Raw genomic sequence first — 15,846 nt, 5'->3', positions numbered from 1 at the left:
CGGGCTTCGACCACGTGGGTGACGGGGGCCGGCGGTCGCTACCCGCGGAGGGCGGGAGCAGAAGGCGTGTCCCTGCCGAGGGAGGAGGGGCCAGCGCGGTGGGGCGGGGCTTGGGCGGGTACGGGCTACCGGCCTCCGCTCGCCTACTTTTCCCCTTTGCCTTCGCCCTTCGAGCCGCCACGTAATGCCACGTCCCCGCGCATGCGCATCTTCACTCGTGGTGGCGGCTGTTTCCGGGCTCAGGGGGCTGGAGCGGCCGCCGAGTAGGAGGCGTTGGTGGCCGCGGCTGGGGAGTGCAGAGTGCGGGCTTGGGGGCCAGGCCCTGCCGGAGGCAGGGAAAGTTACCTTTCCTTTCCCGAAGGGGCCGGTAGAGCCGGTGGCTGAGCGACGAGATGAATTTCCTCCGCGGGGTGATGGGGGGTCAGAGCGCCGGACCCCAGCACACAGAAGCCGAGACGGTGAGGGGAGCGCGATGGGTCCGCGACTTGGGAAGGGTTCGGGCAGGAACGGGACGGAGGATTCGGGGGCCTGGAGGTGACTTCCCGCGCCCCGCCGTGGGCTGGGGGTCCACATGCCGCCTCTCCCGTTGCCTCCCTTCCTCTGCTGAAACCGCGGAGTTCCTCCCTGACGCCCCCCGCGCAGCCCCCTCCGCGGCGTTCCGGCCGGGCTGACAGGAGCCGCGCCCCGGAGCCCCGCAGGCCCGGCCTGGGGGGTGGTCCTCCGCCGGTGCCGCCCGGGAAGGGCTCGGTCCTGCGCCCAGGTGGCTCGACCTGTCCCCTGTGCCTCCGGGGGCTGCGGGCCCTGGCCGCCTTCGCCCGCGTCGAGAGGAAGCTGAAGTGCTGCTGCCTCCGCCGCAGCCTGGAGTGGGGCCTGGGGGGGCTGCGAGGTTGAAAACCCAGCTGTTGACCCGAGCCTGTGGCTGAGAGTAAAAAGATAGTTTGGGGGCACAGAGCCACCTGCTCCTGCCCCTTCAACTGCAGGGAGGTCCTTCTGGCAAGTGTTAACTAGTTCAGACCTCGTTTTTCGGGCTCCTCCAACTCCGTGCCTTTGGGGAAATGCTCGCTTGAGCGTGTAGGGGTACTTCGCGCTCACGCCGCCCCGGGACGCCTCCGTGGCGCTCCCTTACGCTCACCCCATTCAGAAGTCTGAACCCTCGGTGCAAACAGGATTTGCAGCGTCACTTTAAAAACTTGTCAGCCATGGAAAGCTGTGTTGGATCGTTGGTTCAGCGTTAGGTTTAGCATAAACTTACTCTGAAGTTTGGTTAGTTTCTATTAGAAATTAGTGTGTGCGGCATTTTCAAAATAAACTATTTGAGAATAATTTTTAAGATTTTATTTATCTATTTGACAGAGAGGGAGAGACAACGAGAGAGGGAACACAAGCCGGGTGGGCGGGAGAGGGAGAAGTAGGCTCTCCCCGGAGCCGGGAGCCCAGTGCTGGTCTCGATCCCACAACCCTGAGATCAGGACCTGAGGCCACGCTTGGCAGAGGCTTAACCAACGACTGAGCCACCCAGGCACCCCGAGAATAATTTTAGATCTACAGAAAAGTGACAAAGTATGACATTTTAAAGGCAAACTTTGTGTCGTATTCATAGACATAATTGGGATGTCTATGAACATAGGCCCTATGTTCTGTGTTGCCCGGATCTGGAGGGATAATAATACCTTTCGTTTGTCAAGCTCTTACCTTGAGGAAGGTACTATGCTGAGCTCTCTATAATCTGTATTCTCCATTAATCTAACCACCTTGCAAGATGGATGATGGTATCTTCACTTTACAAATGAAATGAGGTTTCGAGAGATGAAGTAACTTGACCAAGGTCGCACACTGTTAGTAGTAGGGTCAGGATTCAACCATGGTTTGCCTTTTTCAAGGAAGTTTTCTTGCTGATGCCCATATTTTAATACTTATCTGGGAATTTTGGAAATTTACGTAATATTAAAATTAACCTCTCAGATCTGGATTAGAACTGTTTAAAGCGTAAGTTGAAAGCTGGTGAATCTGTTTTCCTTCATTTGAAAATTAGATTTCACGCGCGTGTGGGGGGGCCGCGTACACACACACACACACACACACTCTCTCTCTCTCTCTCCCCATGTTTGCCTTCTGTCTGCTCCCACATGGTTACAAGGCACTCAAACTGCCCTATTATAAGACCATACTCTCTCCAGATTACCCAAGTCACAGCGTACGTCTTCAGGTTTTGTTTGTTTTGTTTCTGATATATATATTTTTTAAGATCTCATTTACTTATTTGGCTGGAAGAGACACAGTGAAAGAGGGAACACAAGCAGGGGGAGTGGGAGAGGGAGAAGCAGGCTTCCCACCAAGCAGGGAGCCCTACTTGGGGCCCGATCTTTGGATCATGACCCGAGCGGAAAGCAGACACTTAACAACTGAGCCACCCAGCGCCCCTATATTTCTGGTATTTTTTCATTTGAGGCAGCAAGTATGGTTTATTAGAGCTTGGTTTGGATTTAGATCTGATTTGAATCCTTGTCTTTCACCCCTAATTTGATTGGACCAGTCAAGAGATGGATAACACCTTGTGAGTAAAGTAGGGGAACCACCTGCTTTTATGGTTGTAAATGAGGATTAAGTGAAATAAGAAATAGAGCCTGATGGGGTGCCTGGGTGGCTCAGTCGTTTAAGTGTCTGTCTTTGGCTCAGGTCATGATCCCAGGGTCCTTGCATCTAGCCCCCTGCTCTGGGCTCCCTGCTCAGTGGGGAGTCTGCTTCTTCCTCCCACTCTGCCCCTCCACCATGCTCGTGCTCTCTAGCTCTCTGTCTCTCTCAAATAAAATCTTAAAAAAGGAAAGAGAAAGAACGAAATAGAGCCTGGCATTTAGTATGTGCTCAATAAAGGATAGTTTTTTATTACATGTTTTTGGAGGAAGACCCCCCCTTTTTTTAATAGTTGGCCTTATCATAATGACTTCTGTGGAAAAGATGGTGTAGCATCAAGTATAGGATTTTGAAATTAGAATGTCCTTTGCTGATCATCCAGGTTGAACCACCTCATTTTACAAGTTAGGAAACTCAGGCACAGATCACTAAAGCAGCTTGCACAGTATTACAGAACTGAGACTAGAACACTGATCTTCCATAGTGAATGGAACAACTTAATTTTTGCACTTTGACTTAAAAATGAAGCTTGACTATCACTTGTGTGTTGTTTATATAAATTGAAAGGAAAATGAAGGTTCTTTTTTTTTTTTTTTTTTTTTAAGATTTTATTTATTTGACAGAGAGATCACAAGTAGGCAGAGAGGCAGGCAGAGAGAGAAAGGGAAGCAGACCCCCTGCTGAGCAGAGAGCCCGATGCGGGACTCTATCCCAGGACCCTGAGATCATGACTTGAGCCAAAGGCAGAGGCTTAACCCAGTGAGCCATCCCGGCGCCCAAAAATGAAGGTTCTTGTTCTTGCCTAAGTTTGAGCTTGTATACTCAAAATTGGAAAATAATTTGTCTTATGAAGAGAATTAAAAGTTTGCTCCAAGTTACAGTGTGAATAAAATTTGTGTCATCATCTCATTCCATTAGGAAATATAATGGGTAAAAGAGGTCATGGGTCACTAATTTGAAAGTATTTGTAGAGCAGCAATAGAATGAGTGATACAATTTTAGATGTTTTAATTGGTGATTTGATCTGGTCTGGATATTTAAGTTGCCAGAATTGGGAATCTCCAATCACACATCATTGTTTACTATTTTGCATTTTTTTCCATTTCTGTAAAATTAAATTATCTTCATTGTGATTTTCCATCTTTTGTGCTTTTCTTCAGCAGAAAGCCTCTTTGTCTAAGGTCTGCCTGTCCTTTATTTTACTTTATTTATTTATTTATTTATTTTGGTTAAAGATTTTAAAAAATTTTACATGATCTGGGGCGCCTGGGTGGCTCAGTGGGTTAAAGCCTCTGCCTTCGGCTCAGATCATGATCTCAGGGTCCTGGGATCAGGCCCCTCATCGGGCTCTCTGCTTGGCCGGGAGCCTGCTTCCCCCTCTCTCTCTATGCCTGCCTCTCTGTCTGCTTGTGATCTCTGTCTGTCAAATAAATAAATAACATCTTTAAAAAAATTTTTGCATGATCTATACACCGAACATGGGGCTCAAGCTTACAACCCTGGGAGTTGCATGCTCTAGCGGCTGAGCCATTCACACAGACACACCTAAAGTGTACCTGTCCTTTAAATTTTTTTTTTTTTTTTTAAAGAGAGCACAAGCCTGTGCCTGGTAGGGGCGGGGGCGGGCAGAGGCAGAGGGAGAGAGAGAGACAGATAGTGCTAAGCAGGCTCCATGACCAGTGCAGAACCTTATGTTGGCTCCATCCCAGGACACTGAGGTGGTGACCTGAGCCAAAATCAAGAGTCAGATGCTTAACCAACTGAGCCACCCAGGTACCCATCACGGTCCTTTAAATCCACCCATATTGTTCCCCCCACCTCAGCAATCTTCACATTTTAACTAGATGGTACATTTCTTATGCTTTCTACTATTTGTATCATTTCTTCTAGACTTTTTTCCCCCCAAATTTTATTTATTTATTTGACAGACAGAGATCACAAGTAGGCAGAGAGGCAGGCAGAGAGAGGTGGGGTAGCAGCCTCCCCGCTCCGCAGGGAGCTTGATGTGGGGCTCGACCCTGGGATTATTTTTTTTTTTTTTTTTTTTTTTTTTTAAGATTTTATTTATTTATTTGACAGAGAGAAATCACAAGTAGATGGAGAGGCAGGCAGAGAGAGAGAGAGAGGGAAACAGGCTCCCTGCTGAGCAGAGAGCCCGATGTGGGACTCGATCCCAGGACCCTGAGATCATGACCCGAGCCGAAGGCAGCGGCTTAACCCACTGAGCCACCCAGGCGCCCTCGACCCTGGGATTATGACCTGAGTCGAAGGCAGAGGCTTTAACCCACTGAGCCACCCAGGTGCCCCATCTCTTCTAGACTTTTAAATGTCTTTAGGGAAGAGTTTTAAAATATTTCAGTCCTTGTTTTTCCATAGTAGTAGATATTCAATAAGTATTTGTTGAATGAATTATAGGGGTGTCTGGGTAGCTCAGTCAGTTAATTGTCCGACTCTTGGTTTCAGCTCAGGTCGTGATCTTTGGGTCATGAGACGGAGCCCCGTGTTGGGTTCTGTGCTCCATGAGCAGTCTGTTGGAGATCCTCTCCCTCTCCTTCGTCCTCTGCCTCTCCCCCCACTTGTGCTTGCTCACTCTCTGGCTCTCTGGCTCTCAAATAAATAAATCTTCAATAAAAGAATGAATTATAGTGTTATATGAATGAAATCCCAGATCTATAATCATAGCAGCTTACAAATTACTAGGTGCTAGACCAATACTTTTTTTTTTTTTTTTTAAGATTTTATTTATTTGGCAGACAGAGATCACAAGCAGGCAGAGAGGCAGGCAGAGCAAGAGGGGGAAGCAGGCTCCCTGCTGAGCAGAGAACCCGGTTCAGGGCTCCATTCAGGACCCTGGGATCATGACCTGAGCCAAAGGCAGAGGCTTAATGCACTGAGCCACCCAGGTGCCCCTAGACCAATACTTTTTTTTTTTTTTTTTTTTTTGGTGGGCAGCAAAGCAAACATTATTGAGCGATATTGGGTGATAATACAAAGCTCTCCAATAGGGAGGGGACCCGAGAGGACTCTTTTCAGTTAGTGAACTTAAATATCTTCTGGATGTATTAGAGTCACATTATTGATCTTTTTAAAAAAGATTTCATTTTTAAGTAATCTCTACACCCATCATGGGGCTCAAGCTTACCACCCCAAGATCAGTAGTTACAAGCTTTACTGACTGAGCCAGCCAGGTGCCTCTGTTACTGATTTTATATTACCTAACTTTTCATACTGTCAGGTAAGAGTAACTTTGGATTGTTATACTTATATGATAATGAATAATTCTATAAAATTTTAAATATTTTAAGTCTAGAATTTCATCCTGATTAGACTCTGCATATTTTATTTTATTAATTTATTTATTTTTAAAAAAGATTTTATTTATTTATTTGACAGACAGAGATCACAAGTAGGCAGACAGGCAGGCAGAGAAAGAAGAGGAAGCAGGCTCCCCGCTGAGCAGAGAGCCCGATGCAGGGCTCGATCCCAGAACCCTGAGACCATGACCTGAGGCGAAGGCAGAGGCTTAACCCACTGAGTCACCCAGGTGCCCCAAACTCTGCATATTTTAGAGTCAAATACTTTTTTAAAATAATGTCTGGTTTATTATTTTTTATTTTATTTATATAATATTTATTTATAATTATAAAAATCATAATATTTATTTGTAAAATATTTATATTTTATTTATTATTTTTTTCTAAAGATTTTTATTTGTTTATTTGACAGAGCAAGATCACAAGTAGGCAGAGAGGCAGGCAAGAGAGAGGGGGAAGCAGGCTCCCCACTGAGCAGAGAGCCCGGTTCAGGGCTCAATTCCAGGACCCTGGGATTATGACCTGAGCAGAAGGTAGAGACTTTAACTAACTGAGCCACCCAGGCACCCCTAAGAGTCAAATACTTTTATTTAAGTAATGTCTACACCCATTGTGGGGCTTGAACTCATGACCCTGAGATCAAGAGTTCGCATGCTTTTCCAACTGAGCCAGCCAGGTGCCACTTAGAGTCAAATACTTTTAAATTTGATTTCTCCTTTTTGCCTTAAATAAAGGCACTGATTTCTGGTGATTGAAGCTTCTTTAGTCTAGACATACTTTGCTGGGTGCAACTAAACACTAATTCTACTAAAATTCCTACTTATTTTTTTGAATGCTCATACATACTTAATTTTCCATCTACCTTTCAACTAATAACTTTTTTTTTTTGGTTTTTATTTATTTATTTGACAGAGAGAGCACAAGCAGGCAGAGGGGGAGGGAGAAGCAGACTCCCTGCTGAGCAGAGAGCCTGGCACGGGGCTCCATCCTAGGACCCTGAGATCATGACTTGAGACCAAGGCAGCCGCTTAAGTGACTGAGCCACCCAGATGCCCCTAATAAATTTTTTTTAAAAGCTAATTTCTTGAAAATTTCATGTGTTGGGGTGCCTGGGTGGCTCGTTTAAAAGACTGTCTTCAATTCAGGTCATCATGCTGCAGTCCCGGGATCAAGCCCCTCATTGGGTTCCCTGCTCAGTGGAGAGTCTGCTTCTCCCTCTCCTGCTCACCCCCCTCTCTCATTGTCTCATTATCTCTCAAATTAAATAAAATCTTTAAAAAAGAAAATCCCAAGTGTTAACATTTGATGGTAAATCATAGCGAGGGTTTCTTTTCTCAAGCTGTATCCCAAGGCATGAAAGTTGCTTATGTCCTGAAAAAGTGTGTGGAATTACTGTATTGATAAGTCATCTCTTTTTATTTTTTTATACTATTATTATTGTTATTTTTTAAAGATTTTATGTATTTATTTGATAGAGAGAGCACAAGTAGGCAGAGTGAGCAGGCAGAGGGAGAGAGAGAAGTAGGCTCCCCACTGAGTAGGGAGCCTGACACCGGGCGATCTTAGGACTCTGGGATCATGACTGAGCCGAAGGCAGCCGCTTAATGGACTGAGCCACCAGGAGCCCCTTTATTATTATTTTTTAAAGTAGGCTCCAGGCCCTTCATGGGGCATGAACTCAAGACCCCAAGATGAGGAGTCACATGCTGTACTGACTGAGCCAGCCAGGGGCCTCAAAGTCATCTCTTTTTAAATTAGGTTTGATCATAACTGGCTTAGAAAGCAAAAAGGCTAACAATAAAGAGACAGCTGTACTTTCTTATTATAAAATCATTATTAAGGAATGTGTGCTTAAATTTAGACATAGTTTTGGTTTGGTCAAGCATTTTATACCATGTTACTATAAATGTATAGTCTGAAACTCCTATTTGGGTTCAAGTTTCATATTCTACATTAATAACCCGGTCAGTGTCGTAACTGGAAAGTGTTTTCTCTCTTGCAGTGACAGTGTCAGAGAAAACCTAATAATGATTGATGTTTTGATCACTTCTATATCCACCCAAGGATGTCTCATATTCTTTTTAAAACTATATGGCTTTTCTGAAGGTTATTGTAGATTACTATTATTTTTTAAAGATTTTATTTATTTATTTGACAGAGATTACAAGTAGGCAGAGAGGAAGGCAGAGAGAGAGGGGGAAGCAGGCTCCCTGCTGAGCAGAGAGCCTGATGTGGGGCCTGATCCCAGGACCCTGAGATCATGACCTGAGCTAAAGGCAGAGGCTTAACCTACTGAGCCACCCAGGCGCCCCCCGGTTGTTGTAGATTATTAAGGGCAATTTTAAAAAACTAGAATCATTTAAATATTATGCACCCTACTGGTACCAATGTATGTTCCCCAAAACGTGAACAGATGTATTTAAATTTGTTGCCAAAGAAATGTGCTGGGTGATGATCAAAAACCAAACAAAAAGTTAGTATTTATACAAGGTTTATTAAGCAGTTCACAGATATTTTCAAGATGGAGATATAAAGTAAGTTGTATTTGCCAATTTTTTTGACCAGATCCCTTTTTTCCTCAGGAAACCTTATAGATCTGTGTTCTGAAGAACATACCTTGGGAAAACATCCTAGAGAATATATTTTTTAAAGGAATGCTACGTTCAAGAAGTCTTTTTTTTTTTTTTTTTTAAGGATTTTATTTATTTATTTGTCAGAGAGAGAGAGAGCACACACAAGCAGGCAGAGGCAGAGAGAGAAGCAGGCTCCCCCCGAGCAAGGAGCCCAATGTGGGACTGGATCCCAGGACTTGGGGATCATGACCTGAGCTGAAGGCAGCGGCTTAACCTACTGAGCCACCCAGGCATCCCTTAAGAACTCTTTCGTTAGCATCTGTTTTATGTAGTTTTTGAAGTAACCCATTTAAATACCTAAAAGGTAAATTAAGTCCAGTGCTTTATGGTTTGAGAATTAGTTATAATCACTCTTGAATCTGATTATCTTTTAGAAGAGAATAGAAGAATTAGGTAAATTTGCTGATAGGAAGTACCATTTTTCTCTTTTTATACGCTTCTGTTGTTTATACTGTTTTTTTGTTTTGTTTTGTTGTTGTTTTTGGTTTGTGTGAGGATCCTAGAAAAGGCCTGCTTATATTTTTATACCTTAGGCAGAAATGCTATCCACATTTTTGTACAAAAAGTTACCTTTAACTTGAAAACATTTAGATGTTAAGACTTTGAGATGCTGGCATTTGTGATAGGTTAGTTGGTAGACAAGTTTCATAATGATGCCTTGCTTGGAAAGAATGTATTTTTGGAAAGCATTGTTCATTTCTTAGAGAAAATAGGGAGAATAAATGAGGCAGTATTTTACCTTGGCTGACTTATTGTTAATTGTAATGGAAATAGAGTGTGTTAGATTCATTGGATTTATTTTGCAAAGAGACTGGTGTTTGACTTCATAATGTTCCTACATTTTTTTTAGATCATGATAATTTAGGTCATCTGAGGATAAAGCTTGACCTTTGCTTTTCTTTTAAAATCTTCTGAGCTGTAGAGTTCAATTTAAAATAAATATCTGGTTCTTTTAGTGTTCTAAAACACTAATTTTTTTTTGTTGTTCCATTAAAACAATGTAAATGAATTGATTATTGGTTAACATGAATTATTTTAGTTCTATAGTAAATAGTCATGGTTGGGGAAGTTCACTCCAGGGAAGCTGTAACTATGTTTTAAGCTTCATGAAGACAGTTATATGATCAAATATGTTGGTATTGAATGCTTGGTAAGTATTTATTGAATAAATGAATGGTCGAATTAGATTTTTTGAACTGGCATTTTGTTCTCCATTTTTGCGTCAGTTAAGTAGTTACTGAGTACTTTAAAAAAAATCGGGGTTTCTGTTGGGAATGGTGAGGAAATACTGCAGACTACATTATGTCAGTGTCTTTAAGCTGTAAACGCACCTTCAGCATGCTAGTTTTATGCCACCTTCCTTTTTTCCCTTTTTACTTTTCAGTGGTTTTTCAGTTTCACATGCCTCATCTCACTTATTTCTTTCCTAGTCACTCCTATTCCCAGTGCTTCTTTTTTTGGTCTCCTTTGTGTATATCTGAATAAAAATAAATAGGACTGTTGGTTAGCAAAACAAATATTAAATTAGGATTATTAGGCTGTCATTCTGATTATGCTCAGTTTACCAATTGTTAGTAGATTATTTGTCCTTTTCAGGTTTTTCTTGGTAAAATTGTGAATGTCATGTGGCAATTACTGAAGACGAAGAGTTCTGATACATAATCGCCTCCATGGGTTGCATTATATTGTACATATTATTTTGTTAATTAGCTTTTTAAGTTTTTTAAAGATTTTATTTATTTTTTTTTTGTCAGAGAGAAATCACAAGTAGGCAGAGAGGCAGGCAGAGAGAGAGGGAAACAGGCTCCTTGCTGAGCAGAGAGCCCTATGCAGGGCTCTATCCCAGGACCCTGAGATCATGACCTGAGCCAAAGGCAGAGGCTTAACCCACTGAGCCACCCAGGTCCCTGCTTTTTAATTTTTTTTTATGACACAAAGTGGCAAACAGTGCTAGTAAAGTTTAAGGCCCTTTTGACTACCATCTTTAGTTTCCATTCTCGTTTCAGAAGGAATCATGATTCTTTTTTTTTTTTTTTTTTGAGATTTATTTATTTAATTGAGAGAGAGAGAGAGCACCTGTGTGAGCAGGGGATAGGAGGATAGGGAGAGGGAATCACAAGCTAACTCCACGCACTCCATGCTGAGCATGGAGCCCTTCCTGGGGCTCAGTCCCTCAAATGTGAGTCATGACCGGCCAGCACTTAACCACCTGCACCACCCAGGTGCCCCCAGAAGTAACCATGATTATTTTTTTTTTAATTTTTTAAAGATTTTATTTATTTGTTTGACAGAGAGATCACAAGCAGGCGGAGAGAGGGGGTCGCAGGCTCCCTGCTGAGCAGAGAGCCCAATGCAGGGCTTGATCCCAGGACCCTAGGATCATAACCTGAGCCGAAGGCAGAGGCTTAACCCACTGAGCCACCCAGGCGCCCTGAGTAACCATGATTCTTAATGTGATATAAATCCTTCCAGAGGTTTCTGAATAATTATGCGTTTGTACAATAGAATTATGTATTTGTAGGAACATATTTTTTAATTCATAAATAATATACTGTTTATAGTTTTCACAGCTTACCTTTTTCATTGACATGTCTTAGAGCTCTTTGCATATTAAAACATGGAGCCACTTTACTAGAATTATTTAAAATACCGGATTTGGGGCGCCTGGGTGGCTCAGTGGGTTAAAGCCTCTGCCTTTCGCTCAGGTCATGATCCCAGGGTCCTGGGATCGAGCCCTGCATCGGGCTCTCTGCTCGGCGGGGAGCCTGCTTCCTTGCCTCTCTGCTGACTTGTGCTCTCTGTCAAATAAATAAATAAAATCTTTAAAAAAAACGATAACCGGATTTTCAGTTACTTTGTTAACTACACTATATGCAGACTATAAAAGCATCTTGATAACAGGATACATGTTCATTTCATCATTTTATTTATCTCTCAGAGCACCTAATACTTCACATAATATAAACTAATGGAAGAACTACTGTCTTCGAGTTTTTCCTCATTACCCCTTTCTGGTCCTTCTAGCTAAAACTAACTCTGTGTCAAATTTTATTCAAATGTGTTTTTTCTCTGTAGAACTGTTTTTGTTAATAAATAGTATCCTGCTGTTTAATCCAGTCCCAAGTGTCAGCTGGGTAGCCTTGTTGTTCAGTCCAGCAGGTCAGGTTAGAAGAGAGCAGAGCCCTGGATGAAGCCGGAGCCTGCCTTCCTGACTGGACTGTGGAGATGGAACTCAGCTCCAGCCAGTCGTTGCCGCCAGAAATGTAGGCTCAGAGAGCCAACTTAATGTAATAGTTAAGCACTCAAACTGCTTAGCTTTGAATTCCAGCCAACCAATTACTAGTTCTGTGAACTTGGACCTACCCACTGTGCCTCTCTTTCCTCACCTCTAAAATGTGGATAATAATAGTGCCTGCTGTATAGAGTTTTTGCATAAGTTAGATGAATTTTATTGTATTTTTTAAAAGATTTTATTTATTTATTTGACAGACAGAGATGATAAGTAGGCAGAGAGGCAGGCAGAGAGAGAGAGGGAGAAGCAGGCTCCCCGCTGAGCAGAGAGCCTGATGAGGGGCTCAATCCCAGGACCCTGGGATCATGACCTGGGCCGAAGGCAGAGGCTTTAACCCACTGAGCCACCCAGGCACCCTAGTTAGATGAATTTTAAAATACATAGATCTTTAGAACAGACTGGCACATACTGAGTGCTGTATATTGCCATATTTTAACAATTCTGAGATGCACATTAGCATGCAAACATCTCTGAATTCAGGTTCCATCATGTAATTATAACTGCTTGTGTTTCTTTTTTCTTGGTGTTACTTTAAAAACTGGTGGATGTTGGGGTGCCTGGCTGGCTTAGTCAGTAGAGCGTATAACTCTCAATGTGTTTGTGAGTTTGAGCCCTATGTTGGACATAGAGATTATTTTTCAAAAACGATGAATCTTATAATTGATGGCTTCTTAGCTTGTGTGAAATACAGTATTAGCTCTTATTAGGCTAATTTTCATCAGGAAGTGGTGGAAATCTGGATTTTTTTTTTAAGATTTTATTTATTTATTTGACAGAGCGACACAGAGAGAGGGAACACAAGCAGGTGTAGTGGGAGAGGGAGAAGCAGGCTTCCCACTGAGCTGGGAGCCCAGTGCGGGGCTCAGTCCCAGGACCCTGGGATCATGACCTGAGCTGAAGGCACATGCTTAACGACTAAGCCACCCAGGCGCCCCCAAAATCTGGATTTTGATATGAAAACTTTCAATTTTGAACTGTTGGCTTAAAAATTATTTCAAACTGTGTCATAGACCAGGATAGATTTTTCAAATAGTATACCAAACAAATACATTATTACTTATTAGTTAAAATTGAATATTTTAAATTTCTTTTCATTTTTCGGTACTACGTAGCTTTAGTGTTCACCTCGTCTGTTCTTCCATCCTGTGGATTATATTTTAGGTTCAATCAGTCGTTGTTATTCATGGATTCCATATTTACAAATTCATCTCTGTGCTAAAATTTATTTGTAACTCCAAAATCAGTACATGTAGCACTTTTAGGTCATTTGTGGAGTTGTGTAGGGTAGTGACAAAGTTGAGTTACCTGATGTGTATGTCCCCAATTGAGGTCAAAGAAAAAGATACTCTGCCTTCTTGTTTAAACTCTCATAATAAGCCAGTGTCCTTTTCACAGTCTTATTTAGTGTCGTGTTTTATGTTTTTTGAATTTTTGTGCTTTTTGTTTGTGATTTCGCTGTTAAAAATGACCCCCCAGTTTAATGTGGAAGTGTTCTCTATTGTTCCTAAGAACAACAAGGCTGTGGTGTTTTCACAGAAACAGTGTGTGTTCTAGATAAGCTTCCTTCAGGCATGAGTAATTGTGCTGCTGGCTGTTGAGTTCAGTGTTAATGAATCAAGGACATGTATTGAAAGACATGTCTTTAAAGAAATACACATAATAATAATAAAAAAATAAATTGCATAAAACGAGGTTATACATGTTTTTTGAAAAATTTTAATAGGGGTACCTGGTTGGCACAGTTGATTAATCATCTGACTCTTGGTTTTGGCTCAGGTTATGTTATCAGGGTCGTGAGATAGAGCCCTGCATCAGGCTCTGCACTCAGCTGGGAGTCTGCTTGAGATTCTATCTTCCTGTGCCCTCCCTTGCACAAATAAATAAATAAATAAATAAATAAATAGACCTTTAACATTTTATTTATTTATTTTTAAAGATTTTATTTATTTATTTGACAGAGAGAAATCACAAGTAGGTGGAGAGGCAGGCTTCCTTGCTGAGCAAAGAGCCCGATGTGGGACTCAATCCCAGGACCCTGCCTTTAACATTTTAGTAGTAGGCAGTAGGATATTTCTGTTCACTAATTAGTAAGCAGGTTTTTTCCCCGACTGAGTATATTTTTTAAAATTTTATTTATTTGAGAGAGAGCATGTAAGCACGAGAGCACAAGCAGGGGGAGCACAGAGGGAGAGGGAGAAGCAGATTCCCACTGAGTAGGGACCCCTCATATGGGGGTTGTCCCAGGACCCTGAGATCATGGACTTCAGCCAAAGGCAGCTACTTAACCAACTGAGCCACCCATACGCCTTTCCCCTAGAGTTTTAAAAACATCTATAAATTTCTTTTTTTTTTTAAGATTTTATTTATTAGAGCAAAAGAGAGAGAGAACACAGGCAGGGGAGCAGCAGGCAGAGGGGAAGTAGAAGGCAGAGATGGAGGGAGCAGCAGGCCCCCTGCTGAGCAGAGAGCCCAACCCCCAGAATCCCTTTCTCAGCCAAAGGCAGACACTTAACCGACTTGGCCACCCAGGCGCCCCTGCCATCATGTCAGTGAGAGTGTTAAGGACTCAGACAAGAGTTTGTGACTTCAGATACCCAGTACATTTGTGACTTTTTCTTTAAACTGTAAGGTGGCTTCCTTGGATGGTTTCTGAGATAGCGAATTGCTAGTAACAAAGTCCCTCGCCTCAGGATCCCATTTGGAACACTGCATAAATTTATCCTGCAACTCTAAAATATTGCCTTTTCCCTTGTGAAGGTATGCCATAATCATTCACTCTGCTTCCTGCTTTTCCAGTTCGCTTTGCCCTTGTTGCCCATTACCCACACTTGGGACCACACTTGCCGTCCGAATCCGACCAGCTAGGCTATGTGAAGTAGCGGGCTCCACCTAGTACTGTCTCATTTCCCTGGTTATTTCCTTGGTCACACTCATCACTTTATCTTTTTGTTTTACTTATTAAAATTTATTTTGTAGTCTCTTTGCAATTACCTTTTCATTAGAATAAGTACCTTCTATCGTGGCTCACTGCTACTCCTGCAGACGAGAATTTTGTGGGTCTTTCAAAATGTTAAGCACTTTAATAGTTCTCAAACTGTCTGTGGTGAAAGACCAGTTGCTTTAGTTGTTAGTCTTTGGTTTTGTTTTGTTTTGTTTTATGTAATTGATCACAGATCAATACTTCTGTAAAATACAATAAAAATGAATGGCTGGGCAAGTGGAATGACAGTATACATACAGATACTCATGTGCATAAAAACATTAAACCGTGGGGTTCTTTTTTAATTAAATAGATATAAATAATTATCCAGTTGTTGTAGAAGTTTCTAAATGCTTAGTCCCAGTTTCTGAACTGAACTTGTCACAGACCACTCCTTTTTGTTCGCCCTGATAATAGCTCCTGTGAGGGTGTTAGCATTCTAATTTTTGTTTTGTTTTGTTTTTTAAAGATTTTATTTGTTTATTTGACAGAGAAAGACATCGAGAGAGGGAACACAAGCAGGGGGAGTGGGAGATGGTGAAGCAAACCTCCCTCTGAGCAGGGAGCCCAATGCAGAGCTTGATCCCAGGACTCTGGGATCATAACCTGAGCCGAAGGCAGATGCTTAATGACCAAGTCAAGGCGCCCAGCACTCTAATATTTGTTGAATGAATGAATGAAATCACCCACTTAGGATGATGGTACTGAGTTCTTCAGATATATTGCTCCTTTGACCTTTACCTTGCTAAGACCCAGAGTATTTGCTGAGATATAGAAAAGTGATTGCTGATTCATGATATCAAACTTCAGCTAGCTTAATCACTACTGCTTTTTTTGATTTTCTAATTATATCTTTTAAAAAACAATATTTGACTTTAGGTTTATTTGAGGAAGAGCTGTGGTCGAATCCCAAGCAGTGGCTCTCCCAGACATTTTATTCCTTAAGAAGCCCCAGCTTCTTAAATTCAGCTCTTTCAATTATTCTTTTGCCTTATT

General features: G+C 42.2%; 1 protein-coding gene across 2 annotated transcripts in view; it reads left to right on the top strand.

Annotated features, from left to right (window-relative positions):
* The first annotated feature begins 210 nt into the window (after positions 1-210).
* Positions 211-15,846, top strand: part of USO1 (USO1 vesicle transport factor) — a 93,720-nt gene continuing 78,084 nt past the window's right edge. For both annotated transcript variants that reach the window (XM_059159049.1, XM_059159048.1), the window contains exon 1: positions 211-458. In XM_059159049.1, the coding sequence (XP_059015032.1) occupies positions 393-458 (66 nt within the window). In that variant the 5' untranslated portion in view covers positions 211-392. The remainder of the gene's footprint in view (positions 459-15,846) is intronic.

Source organism: Mustela lutreola, chromosome 1, assembly GCF_030435805.1.
Source record: "Mustela lutreola isolate mMusLut2 chromosome 1, mMusLut2.pri, whole genome shotgun sequence".
Taxonomy (NCBI): domain Eukaryota; kingdom Metazoa; phylum Chordata; class Mammalia; order Carnivora; family Mustelidae; genus Mustela; species Mustela lutreola.
This window is presented reverse-complemented; position numbering and strand designations above follow the sequence as displayed.